The 20125-nt window shown below is 33.7% G+C and overlaps 1 protein-coding gene and 1 long non-coding RNA gene across 11 annotated transcripts; one reads left to right on the top strand and one right to left on the bottom strand.

Annotated features, from left to right (window-relative positions):
- Positions 1-17: 17 nt before the first annotated feature.
- On the bottom strand, positions 18-18175 carry LOC140667130 (uncharacterized). Of its 10 annotated transcripts, none has more exons than XR_012046954.1 (8): positions 18082-18163; positions 8830-14049; positions 4140-5002; positions 3377-3571; positions 3144-3278; positions 2052-2265; positions 1027-1247; positions 18-297 (listed from the first exon to the last, which is right to left on the bottom strand). It is a non-coding gene; the product is annotated as an uncharacterized lncRNA (long non-coding RNA). The 10 variants fall into 10 exon arrangements; XR_012046949.1 differs by lacking the exon at positions 2052-2265 and having other exon boundaries at positions 4140-4500; positions 4572-5002; XR_012046953.1 differs by lacking the exon at positions 2052-2265 and having other exon boundaries at positions 4140-4500; positions 4572-4669.
- On the top strand, positions 14562-19699 carry Repo (homeobox domain-containing protein reversed polarity). The gene is made up of 5 exons (XM_072894842.1): positions 14562-15404; positions 15851-17297; positions 17664-17742; positions 18102-18325; positions 18566-19699. The coding sequence occupies exons 2-5, from the start codon at positions 16874-16876 to the stop codon at positions 19195-19197; spliced, it is 1359 nt and encodes a 452-aa protein (XP_072750943.1). The 5' UTR covers positions 14562-15404; positions 15851-16873; the 3' UTR covers positions 19198-19699.
- Positions 19700-20125: the final 426 nt, after the last annotated feature.

Raw genomic sequence — 20125 nt, 5'->3', positions numbered from 1 at the left:
GTGGGAGCCTCTCCTCCCGGCTCGGCCAATCGCCGTTCTTCACGCGGCCCCTTCTCCCGTTCCGCGCGTTCGCTGTTCCGTCGTTCCGCCACGTCCGCGAGATGCCGAGAAAAGTTTTTCGGTTGCCACCTGGACTTTTCTCTCCTCTCTCTCTTCTCTCTTCCTTACGAATTTACACGAAGATGCAACGCTCCTCCGTATAAAATGATCGAGCGTCGTGCGAATCTCTTCCTTCGGTCAATCTTTGCCAATGCTCGCACGCTTTTTATCCGATTTGTCATTTATTTTTTTTCTTGCCTGTTGTAGCATACAATATGAAACAGGAAATATTTAATGAAAGATTAGAGAGAAAAATTGAAATAGAAAGAATTGTAGTTAGAACAGATTAGTCCCCTAGGTAGCAAAAGTAGTCATTGTCATGGTCAAAGTGTCAAAATAACTATTTTTGCTATCTAAGCGAAAGAAAAAGTAAGCGAAGCAAAAGAAAAGTGTATTTTTCTATATTGAAAATATCTTTTGAAAACAAATATAGTTTTTTTTACAATATTTTTAGAAAATATATAAAATAAAAATATTCTATACATTTGTATGTGTGAAACATTATAAGACTATTTAAAACTTTTTAAAATTTAATATTTATTCTTAGATTAGAAATATTATTTTATTCAAGATTTTCATAAAATTATAAAATAAAATAAAAAGTCACAATGAAATTAATGACTTCGTCGCGAAATCGATTTGTCGATGTAAACTAAAATTTGCAATAAAAAAACTAAAAAAATTTTAAATTTATTCTTAAAGAATCTGATCTTTCTTTTCCAGTCATCTATCGATCACAGGTTTATAAAATATTTTTTGTAAAATGAGATGCTGTATAGATATCTATAGATAGTTATTTAAAAATCTCTTTTTATAAAATATATTTTATATTAAATAGAATATTCATAGAAAATACTATGGGAGCTATTATAACATCTCGATATACGTACATATTAGATGTACCAAGAATTATCACAAACATCGTACCGAGAAGAACGTTTACACTTTATCGTTGATCGTGAAATAGACTGTCCAACGCTCTTCAGCTCGAATCAAGTCCAAGGTTACATCACAGATATATCGGTAGCCAACTTATACAAGCTTGCGAGCCGCTCCATTAAATGCACTCTTTATGGTTCACTGTGTGGCTTCGACGGGAATGTAGTATTTCCAGAACCATATAACCTCGAGTTTTCGCGATATTATTTCTATAACAGACATATAACAAATATTACAACATATAATACATGCATTTGTTTTAAAAAAAGAAAGGGGAAAAAAACAAAAATATGCCATAAACCAATTAAAAATTTGAAGAGATGGTACTTGAAAAAATCTAGTTATTAATTTTTGTTTTCTAGTACCTATATATTTAATTATATTTATTAGTAATCTTAAGAATTACTTTTTCCAGTTATTCGACAATTTGTGAAAAACATTTTATATATAATTTCAAAACTCTTATATACAAAAAATATGATTATAGTAAAAATATATCTCAATGAGAATTATATCTTAATTAAAATTAAACGCTACATTGCGTTTTTTAATGATGTCGATGTGACAATAAATCCAGAGATCAATAGCTCGTTAAATCTCATTTTAATTTTGCCTATCAAAATTCATTTCGCGAATTAAAGCAGAAAAGCTTTCGTTCATTATTTTAATTAAAATGCTAAGCTTTTTTATTTCAGTGACCTTGACTCTTCTAATTTTTCCTGCGCACTATTTTAATCTTCTAAGCTAAGTCACCGCTTCGAATCGGTTCGTCTCGATTCCGCGGTGTTCCAATGTTCATCGAATATATAGGTCACTCGGTAGTTTCCGGGGAACGGCGGGATTCCGGGTCTGTTACGAAATCAGCTGTGCGCCCTCTCGGGTTGCTCTAGGTCGCGCCAGTCGGGACTCTCGTTTCCACCCCCGCGAGAACAGAGGGAGAGGGGGGGAAAACTAAAGGTCGCTCTCTCTCTCTCTCGCGAGTCAGATCAATACCAAACTACCCACATACCTACCTATATCGTTCCTCCTATTACGCGTCAATAAGAATATCCAGGGAAGATTAAAACCCTTTCAACACCGAGGACCTTTTGTCTAAGCTGCTCTTCTCTCTTCAGCTTCTCGTAATTATTTCCGTGTACGGGATAATCGTTTAATCGACGGCCCATTAAGCACGAATCCGTGTACACCTCGTATATGAGGTACCCCTCTTTCTAGGATGGGTCTTTCCTCAAGGGGCAAATTGAAAAGTCACACAGTATTAAAGGATTTTCGCAAATAGACCTTCTAGGGAAAATGAAACTTTGTCTTTTAATTAATTCCATGTTGATCTCGCTTTAATACGAATTTAATTCCAAATCTCAAATCAAGGAAATCATTCAACATAGAAAATCAAAATATAGATTCTGAATGTGTAGGAAAAATCTGAAAGTGAAATTATTAAATTAAAATGGAGAACTGACAAGGGCCTGAATAAGTAAATTTTAATTTAAATCTTAATTTAATATATTAAAATTTGATGTGCAAAATTATAATTATATTTTCAAAAAGCTTGATTGATTCAGAGAATCAGAAACTTATCGCTACATCGAGTTCACTCAACGTTTTATTGACGTCTATACGCGATACTTTTGAGAACAATGCGAAATCTACAATAAACATTTGGTTGGATGCTACTTCCTGGCCTAGCATCGAGCCGTCTATTTTGAAATTTTGAAAAACAGACAGATAAATCGTTAGATACTCAGCATTAGAGAAACAATGCGCTCGCGATATTTCAGTGAAACATCCGGATCGTGTTTCTCACAAACGAAATTATATAACTTATGATTAACTGTAACAATCTTAACAAATTACGATGTATAAATTGAACTGAATTGTTGAATCACAAGATAATATCAAAAATTTTTTAGAACAATATTTAATTCAAAATTATTAAAAACAATTGATTTTTTTCATTCTTTCCATTTCTCGTTCTCTCCCTCTCTCTTTCTTCCCCTCTTATAATTATGTAAATACAATTAAAATACAAAAATTGTTCAGATAATTGGTAAAATACTATATAAAAAATTAATGTCATAAAATAAAGGAATAAAATTAGTTTTCACCTGGCGATATTCAAATTCAGAGAAGCCAGTGTCAATGTTGAGCATTCGTTACGTAACGTTTGTTAACGTTCGTTGGACCGAGTACACTCGTTTTCCGCGGAAATAAACCGAGCCGAGCCAAGAACGCGCTAGTACCTTGAAAATATTAAAGTATATTTACACACAGTCTCACACACACTCGGTTATAAAGAGTTTCTTTAAATTAAGTGAAATATCACTCGTGTGAGACAAACCTATAACATATGCATTTTCGCAGCCTGTTACTTGATCAAGTGAGAACCACTGCGCAGCCTCTCGGAACAGCCTCAACATCCGGTCGTCGTGACTGACCGCCTTCGCAGAATTCTTACCCAGGAAGTAATGCAATTCCGTGCATAAAGTTGTCCTTATTAAACTCGGCTCATTCATCGTTTAGAAATCGCCAAATGCTGTGACAACATACAAAGGGTTATTAAAAATAAAGCATATTCAAGATAAGAATATAATTTTAAAATTTATATATATATATATATATATATATATATATATAAAATAAATTTACAGTTCATTTTAAGAATTTTTCTTTTCAATTTTATAAATTATAAACTCATATCTTTTTTATCAAATTCATCAAATGTAATTTAGAATATCAATACAAATGACAACTAGACGATTTAGTAACTTTGGACTTAAATATCAAAAATTCGATCTTCTTTGTTAATCGCAAATTTAAAAAATGATTTATAACATATATTATTTTTTACTGCAAACGATTTTTTTTTTTTATTATTTATCACAAAGTTATTTCTTTCAAAAATGATTGACACTTATCATTTGACAGCCAGATAAAACAATATTCCAAAAACTTAACTTGTTTCTCAGATACGAGTTGGAAAAAAATTTGTCACGCAATAAATAATTATATAACAAATCATATAATAAATAATTCTTTAATATACGTATAAAATATTTTTAGTAACTGTAGAAAATATTTTGATCGTGTTTATTACGACTTACAGCTTCAGTCTCCGGAAGATCGAAATTTATTATTTGTTGGCACGTGACGAACAAGCCGGTAAAGTTTGCCGACCGTGATCTCGTTATGCGATCACGAAGCGTGCACGATCGAGCGAAATGAGAGGGAGGAGCTTATCTGCCAAATACCTCGCCAAGGTGTTTCGCCAAGTACTGAAAACGATTCTCTGTACATAGTAGTTAAATCACATTATGTCATAAACATGGATGATGAGACGAATTCTCAACATCTTCAGGACAGGAGCCAATGGCCGGAAAAGGTTCGATCTTGGCTTCTATCAAGGAAAGACCTTTTCTTTAACGTATAATCATTCCTGCTTCCATGTCAGATATATGTATATATCTGCAAAACATCCAAGCTTCCGATTCAAGGCTCAACTTAACGAAGCTTTTAAGAGTCTGTCAGTTTATTACCTGATTATTATGGTCGGCTATTTTAGTTTTAGTTGCTTCCTCAAGTCGTTACGAGTGAACAAAGGAAGTTTAAGATTTTACAAAGTCTAAAAATATGACTGTTACATTTTTTAATTACATACTGTATTTGTCAAAAAATATTAAGAATATTATTTATAATTTGAAAAAAAAATAACTAAAAACGCGAGTGTAAAAAAAAGAAAAAACTAAAAGAAATTTTGTTCTTCAAATAATTACATATATATTAAAAAAAAAACGCCTGGCGAGCAGAGAACTACATTTAACGCGGAATTTTCGTAGCCAAGGTTTTTTAAGATCTCTTGGAGATCTCTGTGATCGTTTAGAACCAAAATACACAGTTAACAATATGGAGATGCCCTGTGGGAATTGTTTGCCTTTTTTGTTTTTTCTTTTCTTTTATTCCAGCCATCCTGTTGAAGATAAAGCTTTGTAATACAGTCGGTCCAAATAATCAAAAAAGGTTCGGCCGTTCAAATAATTGCCTTTTTTTAAAGAAAATTCATTAAAAGTTCAAAGAAACGACATTATAAAGATCAAGAAGAGGATCAATTTGTAAAAAGGCAATATGTGACTCATGCGTTTATCAAATAGAATTTTATTTCAAAAAAATCCCCCAAAAATATGTGTGAGATTTACTTTTTATTGTTTAATATTATCTATAAAAAATATAAATGATAATTATATTCTATATTGAATTATATAGAAAATAATTATATAGAAAGAGAAAAAAAAATATATAAAATATATAAAATATATAAAAATATATAAAAAAATATATAAAATTATTATCAAAATTATTAATAAAAAATAATAATAAACATAATAGTTAAGATAATACTGAAAAACATACAAGATAATATTATTATATGAAATGCTAAATATAAATTAATTTAGTAATTTAAAAAATACAAATAAATTCATTGAAGATTAAATACATCGAGGAAAAAGAGATTGCGTTTGGGCGCAAAGTAGTCAGATTGTTCGAATGTACGAGAGCTTAATGAAAGATGTTTGCAAATTGTAATTGCAAACATGCGTAAAATCTGGTTTCGATCGTGAAAGCAGTTTCGTTATCGCGTCGGCCAAGGTGGCTACTATGCTGCTACTGGGTTGCCAAGATTTTCAACCGAAATTAATTGGAATCGCTGTCGTCGCCGACACCAGCCGAACAGGATTATATTCGCGATGTAGAACAGGTCGGAATCGAGATGCAGAAGTTAAAACGAGCTCTAACTGTGACGCGCGGATTTTCAGACTTCGGAAAAGACGCGCACGTGCCATGACCACGTCTCCTCTGCGGATGATTACGTAAGACCGGCTATACCGCAAATCGATATCACCGAGTTTTTACCCACAAAGCTAATTACGCTTTAGATACCTTGCTTATTTCGTGAAAAACATAAAACATACAACGCAAAAAATCCTCCTTTTTTTCTCTCAAATTTTTAAACATGCATATTATTTATAATTATATATATTATATGTATATTCATTATTTAGTATATTAATTATATTAATTATATATTAATTATATATTAATAATATATTATATGTATTATACATATATTAATAAATTATTTATATTATATATTGTATACGTTATATTAATTATACTATTGTTTTTTTTACTTATATATACTTATATTGTTTTGTATATACATTATATCCTTTTTAAAATTTGTTAGTAATTGTATTTCAAATAAATTTTTTTTTTCAGTAGAAAAGTCTAAATTTTCAAAGAGACAAAATTTTATATTTATATATAACTATGAAAATTTTGAATACACTGTGGAAAAAATATGTAAAAAAATCCGAATCAATCATTTCTGAACAAAAAAGCTTACAATTAGTCTTTTCGTAAAATGATAAATCTTTTATAAATTAACATTTTATAAAAAATCTTTCTATTAAAAGATTCAATTTATAAAAACTTGTGACACGTATGCATACTCGTATATACTCATGTAAGGCTTGCAAAGATAAACTTCTTAAAATAATTTTTCCTTTGATAACGCGAGACTTAAAAAATTTGTATTAGATGTAATAGTTTGTCAATTTCTGAAAAATCCCACGTACATGTTATCTGAAATTTGCTCGAATATACGCATTTCGCACGTAGACTTTTACTTTCTACTTATCGCAAAAATTTATCTATTGAGTAAACTGTTGACTAAACTGACGTTTAGAATGACTATAGATAACAATATGCATGATAAAATCAATGACTAATGTTTCAATTTCATTGGTACAAATAATAATTCAGATAGTAATCATAAGATAATTATTCAATAATTATTCAATCAATAGTCAAACAGTGATTATTTGCGTAATCAATAATTATATCAGGCAATAATTTTATGTAAAATATTTAAAGTAAAAATATATCACAAGCCTAAATTACTTATTCTATTTTGCTAAAGAAAATATTTAGTATTTAAAAATACATTTTTTTCTTTTTCTCATATTTTTTTCATTTAGATTAATTATTTTCATTAAATTAAAATATATAACAGAGTGATTTAGCATGTAGTAGTAATAAATTTGTTTACTTCATGGCAATGCAAAATTTGTTTATTCCAGATATTTTGTTGTTGACAACTTTATTCGCAATGATATATTAAACAAGTATGTATCATCTGGTCGACAATCATGTTACATTGATTCTCTCTAAATTAGAACTTTTTTTTTAATTTACGATGTTGTCAAATTGTCCAATCAACTTCATTAAAACATGTAAACGTTAATTAACCGACGATTTTTTGGCCAGTACTAACTTTTCACGACAAAATACTCTTCAACGCCGTGAATCCCCAGAAAGCTACGAAACTGATCTATTTTCGAGCTCGAGGACTGTTGTCAGGCAGACTTTCGACTTCTCTGCCACTTTTCAAGAGGTTTTAAAAAGAACTTCCGCGCAAAATACACAGCTACGATTTAATTTTATCACTAAACATAAATATTAGGTTAAAATATTTAAAATTGTTAAATTAACTAATATTATTTATATATTAATGTTATTAATACATAATTTATATTTTATATTATTAATATATTATTAAGATGTTAAATTTTTATAATTATACACTGAAAATTATACTACGTTAGAATATTTATTCAGATATGCTACGTTAATAAAATATTAATTTTTTAAATATAATATTTTTATATAAGAAATAATAAAAAAGTATATTAACATCTTCTTTTGTTTAGAAAAATATTTTTTTCTGTAATTAATATAAAAATTTAAGTATGTTTTGTCTATATTTTTTACTATATTAAAAATTCGCGTATATTCCGTCAAAAAAAATCCAATATGTTGATTTTATTAGCAGAAATCTAATCAATTTAGATTATTGTATCGAGCTATACTTGTCCATATCAATTTAAGTGCAGTGTGTATTGCTTCTGTTGCATTATGTTCTATTCACTACTAGTCCTATCCCAGATAACACAAGCTATTCGAAAAGAATTCATTTTTATGTCACCAATTTTGAGTCCCTTTTGAAATACATATAGAATACATTTTATAAAATGTATTCTATATGTATTTCAAAAGGGACTCAAAATTGGTGACATAAAAATGAATTCTTTTCGAATAGCTTGTGTTATCTGGGATCTTAATTCTCTCGCTTCGGCTAATTCCATCACGAGAAGCCCGGTGGATTGACCTCGCGAACGACGACATTTTCCGACGTCTCTCTACGCGATATTTTGAGAGACATTCGTCTCGTCTGGACGTCTAACAATATCGAACGATATTTAATGTCACTATTTTATCTCTTTACGTGTTACTTTAAGTCACAGTAAATTTATCCGTTTGATGGTATTTATAAATAAAATATTAAATATTACTACGCACGCGATAATGATTAATAATGATTATTATTATGAAACATAATTATGTGCTTAATGAAAAAATTGATTTTAAAATAAATGATAATACATAAGAAAAAAAAAATAAGCGTAGAAATAAGTATATTATTAATAATAATAAATGTTCTATAATTTATCCGTATTCTTTTTATCCCGTCTTATCATCATGAACATTCATATTGATATTTAAAATATTTTTTTGAGATATTGTTGAGTTTTTGTTTTTGTGTGTGTATAGTTAAAATAATATATATAACAAATATGTTTACAGAAAAAAAATTTGATCATGTCTTTAATGTTTTTAAGTATGTTTTAAAAACACGTGATAATGTAAAAGATTTTTTTTTTTATTTTAAACACTCACATCAGTACGCCCCAAGCAATCAGCTGACTCGGCAACCTTTATTGAAGATGTATTGTCAAAGTGGTCAGTAGATGTCACCATCTGCCGCTTTCAGCATTCAAACTGAAATCGGTCGATAAGGAATGAATCTTTTTTAATTTAAATAATCTATCATAACAAAATGTATATAAGTGCAACGATAAAACATACATTTGCAAATAAAATCAACATATTTTATTATTTTATAGTTACAAAAATGTATTAAGAGATATTTTAATATTTGATACTTTTTTCGTAATAAAAATTATATAAATATTAGATATCAAGAAACATGAATAAAATATATTTGTCATATTCACAAAATTCTTCATAGACTTTTAGAGAAAAAGTTATCCGTTTTTGAAGTAGATTTTTAGTGGATTTTAATATAAAGGATAAGGATTATATTATAATATTTTCTCGTCATCATATTTGCAATCAATTTACAAAAATTTATACTAAACAGAATTGATTCATAATTTAATAATCGTTTAATACAGATCTAAAAGATTTTATATGTGTGATCAATTGTTCGGTCAACTTGTGGACCCACATGATTCGTGAGAACGCGATTCCACGACAAATCGTTTTCTCATGACGTATCAGGGGCAAAAACGCGCTCTATCGTCCCGCATATGTATAAGATCGCCTGCGTAATACAATATATAAAATGTGACTGCGGGTGGGAGGAGTTAATACATATCTACGGAATCTGATTGCTTCTGTATTCACGGAAAAATACGAAAAATGCACCCATATGCAGGTCCAGTGACGGTCACTCTACCTGTGGATTTGACATTCAACTTACCCTAATCAAGAAATTTCAAGTCAAGCACACTTTCCTCCCAGAGTTCTTATTATAAATAATTTTTTTTCGTCTATACTCCCTATTATATAGAGCTACACAAAAGAGAAAAAAGGATGCATCTACTTTTTATCCTCTTATTATTTATTTTACTCTTATTTATAATTTATTATCTATCTTTTTTAAATAAATGTATTAGTAATACAAAATCTATTAACATATCAAATAAAATAGTTATATAATTTTAAATAAATTGTTTCATTTAGATTTGCCAAGTTGCGTAGAAATGTCGCAATGCATTCTTTCTTTATACTATTCAACACGCGTGTAAACGTTTATATTTTTTTTCCTCGGGAACGAATGAGTAATTTATTTCGGTGAAAGTATTCGAGATTGTTACGGTCGTATGATTTGAAAAGGTAGCACCCACACCTCGATGAAAATATTTCGTCGGTAAATTACTCTCGCGAGTCCTCCAGGATCCCGTATGGCGAAACCATATGCTTTTAAAATCCATTATGCTGGCTGAGAGATGACTCTTCCCGACACGCGACCCGCAGCCAGCCTAAACACTTAATTCTCTTTTATCAAGAGAACTATCGATAGCCGTGGAATTTCTCGTCGTCGTTATATTATTTTACATAAAACAAGAAAAGATTATTTATTAATACATATATAAATAGAGAAATACAATTTAAATATAATTTAATAATAAATAATAAATTTAAATAATTTTAGTAAATGTTTTTTTCTTATGTTTGATGTGTTCTTCGCGCTATTAAAATTGCACGATTATAGTTAAATAAATATGATGAAGGTATCATATTACGAGCAACACTTGGTACGCAGAAACCATCGGGGATAGAAATACGACGGATACGAGCGAGTGTATTCGCCGAGAGTTAATCAGGATGCGACGTCATCGTTTAAAGCGTCGCATTTTCTCTCACTTCGAAGGGCGATTCTGTGCGAGCTTGGAACCGCCTGATATGCACTTAGATATTATTAGATATAATTCTGCGAAACATACATATCGTGTCACTTCGAAACAACCTTTATTCTTGGAAAAGAATTGAAAAATTCGACCCTTATATTAAAGTTTTCTAAAATTGAGTATTTTCTATTTTATTATTTACTCTTTTTCTTTCTCTAAAAATAAATTATTTAATATTATTTTCAATTAAATATTCCTTTCTAATCTTTATACATCAACTATTATTATACTTAATAAACCAATGGTTTTTAATTACAAAAGTGTAATCAAATCTATAATAAAGGAATGAAGTGGATGTTTAATGTAATGGAAACGATAAGGATATCGGGTGAGATATAAGGTCCCTTATAACTCACCCCTATTCAGAAGTCTGCAATGGCATGAAGACAAGATTCACATGCTGGGTCGCGTGCCAAACACGTATATGTACAAAGAGATTTTATTCTCTTTTCCCGAACATATAATGAATGGATCTAAATTCTCATGTTTCATTGTGTACATGCAACATTTGAAAAATACAATTACAAATATATATCAGAACACTATGGAATTGATGGATATGAAATTCCTGCTATATTGATATATATTACAAATATCTTATGTAATAATCACTTTGATTATTTTCATATCTAATAAATTTTTGTAATCGTAATTTAATTTAATAATAGAGAGAGAAAGTAAAGAAAAAGATAGAGAAAAAAACTTATAAAGTTGTATAAGAAAACTTTAAAAATAATTTAAAAATATATATTAAGAGTAAAATAATAAACTTTTATAATAATCTATAACTTGTAATAATATTATAATACGCGCAGAGAGAGGAAACGACAAAATTATCGACTTTGCTAAAATTTAATAAAATAATTAAAGTAAATTGTAATTTTACACGTGCAAAATTGGTTTGCAAAAATCGTTACTTATTTTAACACTCACATTATTACTTTCGTAATATTATCACAAAAATGTACTAAGATTTTATCACTCAACAAAGTTTTCTCTCATTCGTTTTCAATTTTTCAATATTTATACAAGTTTGCCGACGAATTTGATAGACAATAAGCAAAAATCCACATTGTCAGACCAGTCGAGACAGTTAAAAATACGATCCCTATTGTCGGCAGGAAGAGCCTGAGAACGTAACATTTTATCGATGATATTCGCGGTATATAAAAAAAGAAAGAGAGAAAGAAACACGTGGAGCGGAGGTTCCCCGTCGCCTTCGCGCAATTACATCCAATTGAAGCAATTTAGACCAATTGAGCGTTAACAGGCTCAATTGGTGGGTCCCGACGCTGCGGGCAACATAGCGCGTTCGTCGTTAAACGCACGACATACCTACGACGTAAAAAAATAAGAAAAAAATACAAATAACATGCTAATAGATAAAAAAGAAGACCGACGTTCAAAAGTTGAAAGGTCGCACATCCGCATCTTTCTCTCTGTCTTATATTTCTGACAAAGTCTCTCGTGACGTCACAAATTATATCGCTTGACGTCTTGTAAAATCTGATATAACTCAGAAGAATTCTGTATCTGTATTTGATATACAGTAATCGACCGAATGTTTTATTACCACCACGATATTTTATTACGATTGTGAAAAGATTCTTCAAGTGCTTTTATTAGGATTATTAACTTTTACGATCGCGTAAAATGTCAAACCATTTGTTCAACAATAAATTTTTACAATCAATCTGTTTTGTATGTCATACTTCAATAAATATTTTTCAATTATCCCAATTCTTATAAAAATGTTAAAGATATATATTATAAATTTTTCAAACGTCCTGCGAATAGTATGTATGTGATAAGATTATATGAAAACTTACATACAATAAATGTAAATTATTTTAAATACAAAAGAAAATATTATATATATGTATATATTATATATTATTAATATTATATATATTATATATTATTAATATTATATATATGTATATTAGAAATCTATCCTTTTTGAAATGTCCTTTTTAATCTGTCTAAATTAAATTATCTTTTCTCAATTTTTATCTTCTTTCCTTTAAATATTTGATGACATATGTACTTACTTAATTTTGAAAAAAACGCACTTATGCAATACATAAGAAACAGTTAAAAAATGAATTCCGAAATAATTTATATGTATATTTGCGATATCTCTCGAGTTCGAGAGAGCAACGGAAGTGAAGAGGTGGAGTTGAAGAGACTGAGCCCGCCCTGCGTAAAATAGAGGGGCGACAACGTATCGCGTTCATCTTCTTCTTTCATTTCCCTTTAGACATCGTCCAACCGCGTCGCAGATGGAGTGGGGAACAATCGACATCTACTTCTTTACGCATTTCACGTCGCTTTCTCACGTTGCGTCCGAGTGTTCGTTGAATATTTAATAATAAAACATAGTCGTCGTATAACAGAAACAAAAATTTTCAAACGCTAAAAATGTACACTATTTATCGTTTTAAAGAGAAAATTAATTTTTTACGTAAAAGTTGAAAAACGCGAACAAATCATAATTTTATATGGCACTACATCTAAAATGCACATAGCTCTGATAAAAAAATTATTTAAAAAAAATTATTTCTATTTTTTAATTTTGTTTACACGTTTATGACACTTGCAAACTCGAAATTTTGCTCAAACAAAATGACGTGAATCAAACGGCGTGAACCATCGCTTGGTCTTTAAATTCGGTGCACTGTAGGTGCTCGTCGCGCTCACTTCCGGTGCGCCGTGGCGCAACGCGAGAAGCACGGAAACACGATGGCGGATAATCCCGACCGCGAGAGAGAAATCACTTCCGTTCGGCGAATCTTCTTCGGTCTCTCCTTCAAGCTGCTTCTCGAAACTCGAGCACCCAGTTCGTTGACGGCGCATGACGACGGCGATGACGACGATGACGGTGAACGTATGCCTCATTGTAGGTCATGTTTACCTCGCGAGATAACAAGATGGAGGACGCGCGGATGCGAGAGAAAGTCGCGGATGCGGAGGGTCAGTGCAGGAGGCTGCGTTACACTGCAGCCCGGCGCTCACCGGACCTTCACTTATATCGTCGCTCGGCTAATAACGCTAGTAATGTGATATGATTAGCTTAGTTGAGTTCAGTTTAGTTCGTATTCGTTCAATTTAGTGGTTCGCCAGCAAAATCACATCGAGTTAAACCCATTTAGGCCAGTTAAGTTACCGACTTCTCCTCGTTCTCTTGCGGCCGTCGCCGCCGCCGCCGCGTCAGACCGACCTCCTGGGGCCCGATAACTCCTCGACGCGCAGAGATACTTCGACATGTTCCGGGATATGTCCCGGGCCCGCATGAGGTACGGTCTCGCCGCCGCGAAATTGGAAATTAAATCGCCACAGGGGTTTCACCGTCGAGACATCTCACTCATTACATTGCGTCTGAGATCCAATTGATCTCGAAAGCCTAAAAGTACAAAAAGAAGTAGTAACTTAAAACTGGTCTAAAGATATACGCTTAAAAAAAATACTCTATACTTTTACATTTTTATATAGAAATGGGCAAATAGAGAGTATTTGAAATTACTTTAAATATTATTCCAAATAAGAATTTCTTCGATAATTCTCTTAAAATTATTATTTTCATTAATAATTTAAATTCTTATATGTTTCAAATATTCAAATGAATTTTCAATGTATTTGTACCTATGATCTTCATGCCAATCTCGTGAAAACAAGGCGATTAGATATGCAGGTGTTTTAGATCGGATGATAAACGACTGTCGCGTTTATCGTGTTAAAATAATGGATACAGGATGACGTAGTCACCCGCATTATCGCACCTTTACCCTAAAATTCTTATATTAATTATCATATTCCCCATAATCGTCACGCCTCCCTCCTACCGAGACCCTTTCAGAATAAAAACGGTTGATAAACGAGTAACGTTGATCGAAATGAATATTGTAAATAAAATAAACACTCGATCAAGATAATGATAAAACCTGAAAAAGTAAGAACTTTTATTTCCAGAATTGATAATTCTCGTATGAACGTAAGAAAATATCGAGACGAGGACACAAGGTGGTGCTGAAGAGACGATTGAGGTCGATCGGGAGTGGCGGATGACCAGGTCGGACAGAGTCAGCGCGGAAAGCGCGACGAAATCGGCGCGCATAGAGACGCGCGTTAATTACTCCAACGACGAAAATTAGCGGTTAATATACGCGCCTATACGCACGGGGAATGGGGGGTGGTTTGATTGGGCCAATTCGAGGCAATTCCTGGCGATTGCTGATTTCATTGAGCTTGCGCTTAAGAGTGCTTTGGCTCAGTGCCACGCCAACTGTCGGCCAACAGACATGGATCTCTTCTTCAAAGGTATACCTCGATGATCTCGTTCGTATATCGATCGATCGGTTCAGTGTTAAAGTGCGATATACCTCTTGTTCGCGACGATTTTGCGCGTGGATTATCTCTTTCCCATAAGATATCGTCTGTTAAAGAGAAGAAACGTCTCTGTTGTGCAAACGCATTGTGTGAGATTTTTGACTCGTTGAAAATATAAATAAAAGAAGAAAAGAAGAGAAGATGAAGACGAAGAAACCGCGAATTGATTTAGTAAAACATATATCAAACATATGTCTGGGATGTTTCTCTCATTTCAATAACTCAATCAAACGAAATCTCGCAAGGAATTGCGAAACGACAGCAGATTTCGACACATTCTTCGTATCATTGTATTGTATCTGAAAATTTTGAACGTTAGAAAATGATATAAATAAAAGGGAGAAGCATTAAAAAATTCACAATGAATTGAAGGTAAGAGAATAAGTACAATACTGCAAGCTAATCATCATTAATAATCAATGGTTTGTTTTAGATTCTGTAAACTAAAGAAACGAAATTGTGACAAGACATATATTAACATAATTCTTACAATTAGTCTTTTGTAATTCCTTCCATCTCTAATAAATCTGTCGGAAATTTACTCTAGAAACTTCCATGTTTCTTCCGTAATTCTTTAAAATATATTTCATAATATCTTATATTTTATATTTCTTTTTCATTCCTTAATTCATTCTAAGCCTTTATCTCGCAAAAGTAGAAAACAAACTCACCGATTCCTATAGAGAGAGAGAGAGAGAGATTCTCTCATTTCTATTCCCACGAGCATGACGTTAACCCTCACGCTGATGTTCGCACCCCGTATCATCCACCCCCGTCCGTACCGGCGTCGTGTAGACCGTTTCTTTTTTTGCGCGCAGGTCGACAGAAAGAGGGGGCGATCGCGCTCACGAGGGCCCGCGGTAACAGAGGGGGGCTGAGGGAACGATGGCGGTGGACCGCGAGGGACAGCATCATCGCGCCCGCACGAAGCAGGATTGGCCGGGCCCCGGGTGTGGGGGCGACCTGGGCCGGCGTGTCTCGGAAAATATAAGCCTGTGTGAGTGGCGGTTGATTAGCTAGAGGCTCAGGACGGAGAGTAGTGGCGAGAGTGTCCCGAGACAGAGAGAAGAGAGGACGGACGTTCTCTCATATCAGGGAAGACGCGGCGTCGTCGATTCGGTTCATCCAGTCTTCCAAGGTCTTCCGCCTCGTATAATAATCGGCCGGCGCGTTGTACCGAGTTAACGCCGCTTAAAACTAATCAAAATTAATCATAACCCGGGCAACAATTGATCGCAATTGCCGCGTGCGCGCGCTCCATTACAAGTAATCGGCTGCAACGTTGCTTCCTCCTTTTTTTCCATCGACAGGAAGCAGGAAGAAATCTCGAAAGAACCTCGTGACGATGATATCGTAATCAATATCAAGGTGTAAACTGATCTCTCATCCGACGTCTGTTCTTGGATTTTAATTTAATCGAAACAATGGACATCCCCAAGAACATAAATTGATGGAGCAAACCTGGAAGATGTTTCATAGAAGATAATATCAAGTGATTTGTGATATTCGTCGCATTTAATCGATTCAAAGAAAATTAAGGATCAAGACATAAATTTTGATAATTATAATAAGATATCAAGATTTCTTAATAAAACAGAGATACAAGTCAGATGCAAAACGGAAGTGCGAATAAAAATTGTAGTACGATAAAGAAAACAATAAGTAATTCAATACTATCAAATTTATTTTGCAAATTTCTCCAATTTTCTGTCTCTAAATAGAAAAAGAGAGAAGAAATGCAAGAGAGAGAGAATTAAATTTCATATTTTGACGAAGAGAAGCGCATAAACTATCGCGAGATTTTTCAAGACTTTTTTGTAAAACGTCAAGAGATTTTTAAAATGGACGGTACTCCTTCCTGGGACGATCCGATCTTCTCGGATTTTGGAGCGCGCGGCGGAACTTCTGGAGCTCACAGCATCCAGGTGATGCTGAGTCTGCACGGTAGCGGCGGCCATCACGGAAGCGGCGACCTGTTGCCGACCGGTGGAGGTCAGCTTCACAAACTGGATTCGTCAAACAGCCCGTCACCGCATCATCAGGCCGCGTCGCAGCATCAGCATCATCTGCAGCAGCAGCAGCAGAAGGAGCTTAAGGAGCTCGAGTTATCCAGCATGTACGCGCCCTTACCGCCGCAGACGCAGGACGTTACCACTTCAACGTCTACCAGTGTCACACCGACTTCGACGAGTCTACAACAGGGTCTGCAACTTGGAAACGCGCTCAAGAGGAAACCGGATGATCCGATCAATGCGCTCGCGCCAGGTAATTCTTGAATTTTTTATGGATATCTATATACATGTATTTATCTCTTTTGAAACACACTCTCTGTGTCTCTCTCTCTCTCTCTCTCTCTCCCTCTCTTTCTCTAATCTTCTTTTTATTTTACTATTTTACTTATATTTACATCCGCAGAAATTGTGAAAACTTGTTAATATTATTTTGTCATCTGCAAACAAACATATGTCTGGGATGTTTCTCTCATTTCAATAACTCAATCAAACGAAATCTCGCAAGGAATTGCGAAACGACAGCAGATTTCGACACATTCTTCGCATCATTGTATGCGCATTATATACCTTTGCAATTTTACGATTGATAAATTAATATTGATGAATATTAATGTTCTAGTTACTAATGAAGCGCAGCCAGCCAAAAAAGATTCGAAAAAGAAGACTGACAACAATAACATGAAGAAGAAAAAAACGAGGTATCTATATACAATATGTGCGACTTTCTCTTTCTCTCTGACTTTTTTTATTAATTTTATATCTAAGTATTTTTTTAATTTATATATTTTATTTATTTATTTATTTAGTTTAAGTTATATTTATCATATATCTATAAATATCTATATATAATTCTTTATATATATATATATATATACATATATATATTTATATTTCTCTCTTCATTCTTTTATATATTATAATATTAATATTTAAATTTTTGTTGAGAACAAATATAAGTTGAGATTTCCCTTTCTTTCTCTCTCCAACTTATCTAATTTATCTTCTAATTTTCTAAATATAAAATTTGTATAACTTACCCTTGACTTTTTCGCTTTAGAACAACTTTTACGGCTTATCAACTTGAAGAGCTCGAAAGAGCATTCGAGCGGGCTCCTTATCCGGACGTCTTCGCGCGCGATGAACTTGCGTTAAAGCTCGCGCTTTCCGAGACCCGTGTTCAGGTGTGGTTCCAAAATCGTCGCGCAAAGTGGCGGAAGAAGGAACCACCGCGCAAGTCCGCCGGTTACATGGCCGCAGGTTCCGCTAGCCCCGGATTATCAGGTAAAAAATTGTACCTGTAAAATTCATCTTCTTAATATACGTTAAAATATTTAGTATTGCTATTCAATTTTCTTCTAATGAAAAAAAAATAAATATAAATAATATTTAAATATAAAAAAATTAAGAAATGTAAATAAAAATATAAAAATAATATATAAATATAAATAAAAGATAGAAAAAGTTAGCAGTGATATTATCTAATAATTCTTCTAACGCATACTTTTTTCCCCTTATGCTCAGGCTCTTTCACGTCGCTCAACAACACCCTGAATCCGTTCGCGTCGTCGACGACGGCGGCGGCGCCGCCTGACGCGTGGGCCTATTCGCCAGCGGCGTACGATTTAGGACCCCATCTGAATTTACTCAGCCCGTCCAACTCGCCGTATTCGACCGCGGCAGCGGCAGCGGCGGCCGCGGGCTTCGGCAACAACGGCAACGTCTCGTACTCGTCGTACACGAGCATGCTGCCGACGCAACACGACACCTCGTTGTTCTCGACACCGGCGGCCGCCGGCAACACCATGCGCGTCCACCAGGACTACATGAACCCCAGCCCGCCGCCGCCCCCCGGCGGTCCCCTCAGCCGCGCCGATTATCAGACGATGGTGACAGCGGCGCACTCGCCGCCCACTCACCTAGGAAGCTCCATGTCCGAGGACGACCACGCCGGCTGTCTCGCGGATAAATACGCTCATGATCAGACGGCGGCCGATTACGGCCAGCAGCAGCAGCCGCCGCAGCCCGATCAGAAACAGGACTACGGCATGCACTCGCCGCAGACCCGCCAGACCATGAAGGACGGCCAGGTGATGGTCAAGAGCGAACCCGGTAGTCAGCAGAATTACGTGCAGCTGCCTCCTTTTCTGAACTGACTCGCGGTCTCCTCCGCTCTAGATCTCTTCTAGACGGCTTTCGCGATCTGTACTCTGTGTTTCGTAACGAACGCGAGGAGCACTAGATCCAATCTCTGGATCCACGGTTACTCGCGCATCGACTTGACTTGAATCGTGGACAAACTTTTTTCTTTCATTCGTTTCGATGTAAAAAAAAAAAAAAAAAAAAAAAAAATTTGTTACGCACGGAGGGTTGAAGATAAAATATACCTGGGAGATGAAAAGCGTCCGGCGAGACTTCAAGTCGATGTGTACGTATTTCGATGAATGTATATGATATTACGAGTAACATAAATCCAGGATCGAGCTCGCCTTAAAACGCGCGACATTTTTGTACTTGTTTTGCTTGTGAGTGATCGCGAGAAATTGCGTCGCGTCGCTTTACGCGTAAGTATAGTATCGAACATATTACGTATAAAGAGAAGAAAATATAAAATGTATTCTAGGATATGTGTAAAGAATTTTATTTAAAGGAGAAGGAGAGACTTACAAAAAGTTATACCTTTTCTCGTTGCTCTACTAATTTTTTCATCCCAATTCGCGGAAGACTACCTGAAAGTCGAAACGTGAAATAAGATGGACGTGTGGTGATTAATTTACGTAGGAAATAGAATAAGAAAAAATAACTAAGATAGGAAAGTGCCTCCGAGCGACATCTCGTGGCGGTTAGCAACATTGATTATTACACTATCTGTTTCTCTCGATTGTCGATAAAGGTGAACAAAAAAAAAAAAAAAAGACATTGAATAATTTTATTGACAATAAAAAATTATTCTTTCAGAAAAGTGATTTTTCTGAATTTTTTTTTTTTTGACTAACGAGAGAAAGCACACAAATCAGAATGTATTATTAGATTTGTAATATTATTAATTCAACACGCGATATTTTCTGTACCTTGAATAATCAA

This window comes from Anoplolepis gracilipes, chromosome 6 (genome assembly GCF_047496725.1).
Source record: "Anoplolepis gracilipes chromosome 6, ASM4749672v1, whole genome shotgun sequence".
Lineage (NCBI taxonomy): Eukaryota > Metazoa > Arthropoda > Insecta > Hymenoptera > Formicidae > Anoplolepis > Anoplolepis gracilipes.
This window is presented reverse-complemented; position numbering and strand designations above follow the sequence as displayed.

Excerpts from the sequence above, each read along its gene's own strand:
- Repo (XM_072894842.1), top strand. The coding sequence starts at position 16,874 with ATGGACGGTACTCCTTCCTGGGACGATCCGATCTTCTCGGATTTTGGA. Across the intron at positions 17,743-18,101 it reads ATGAAGAAGAAAAAAACGAG|AACAACTTTTACGGCTTATC; the intron begins GTATCTATATAC and ends TTTTCGCTTTAG. Across the intron at positions 18,326-18,565 it reads CGCTAGCCCCGGATTATCAG|GCTCTTTCACGTCGCTCAAC; the intron begins GTAAAAAATTGT and ends CCTTATGCTCAG.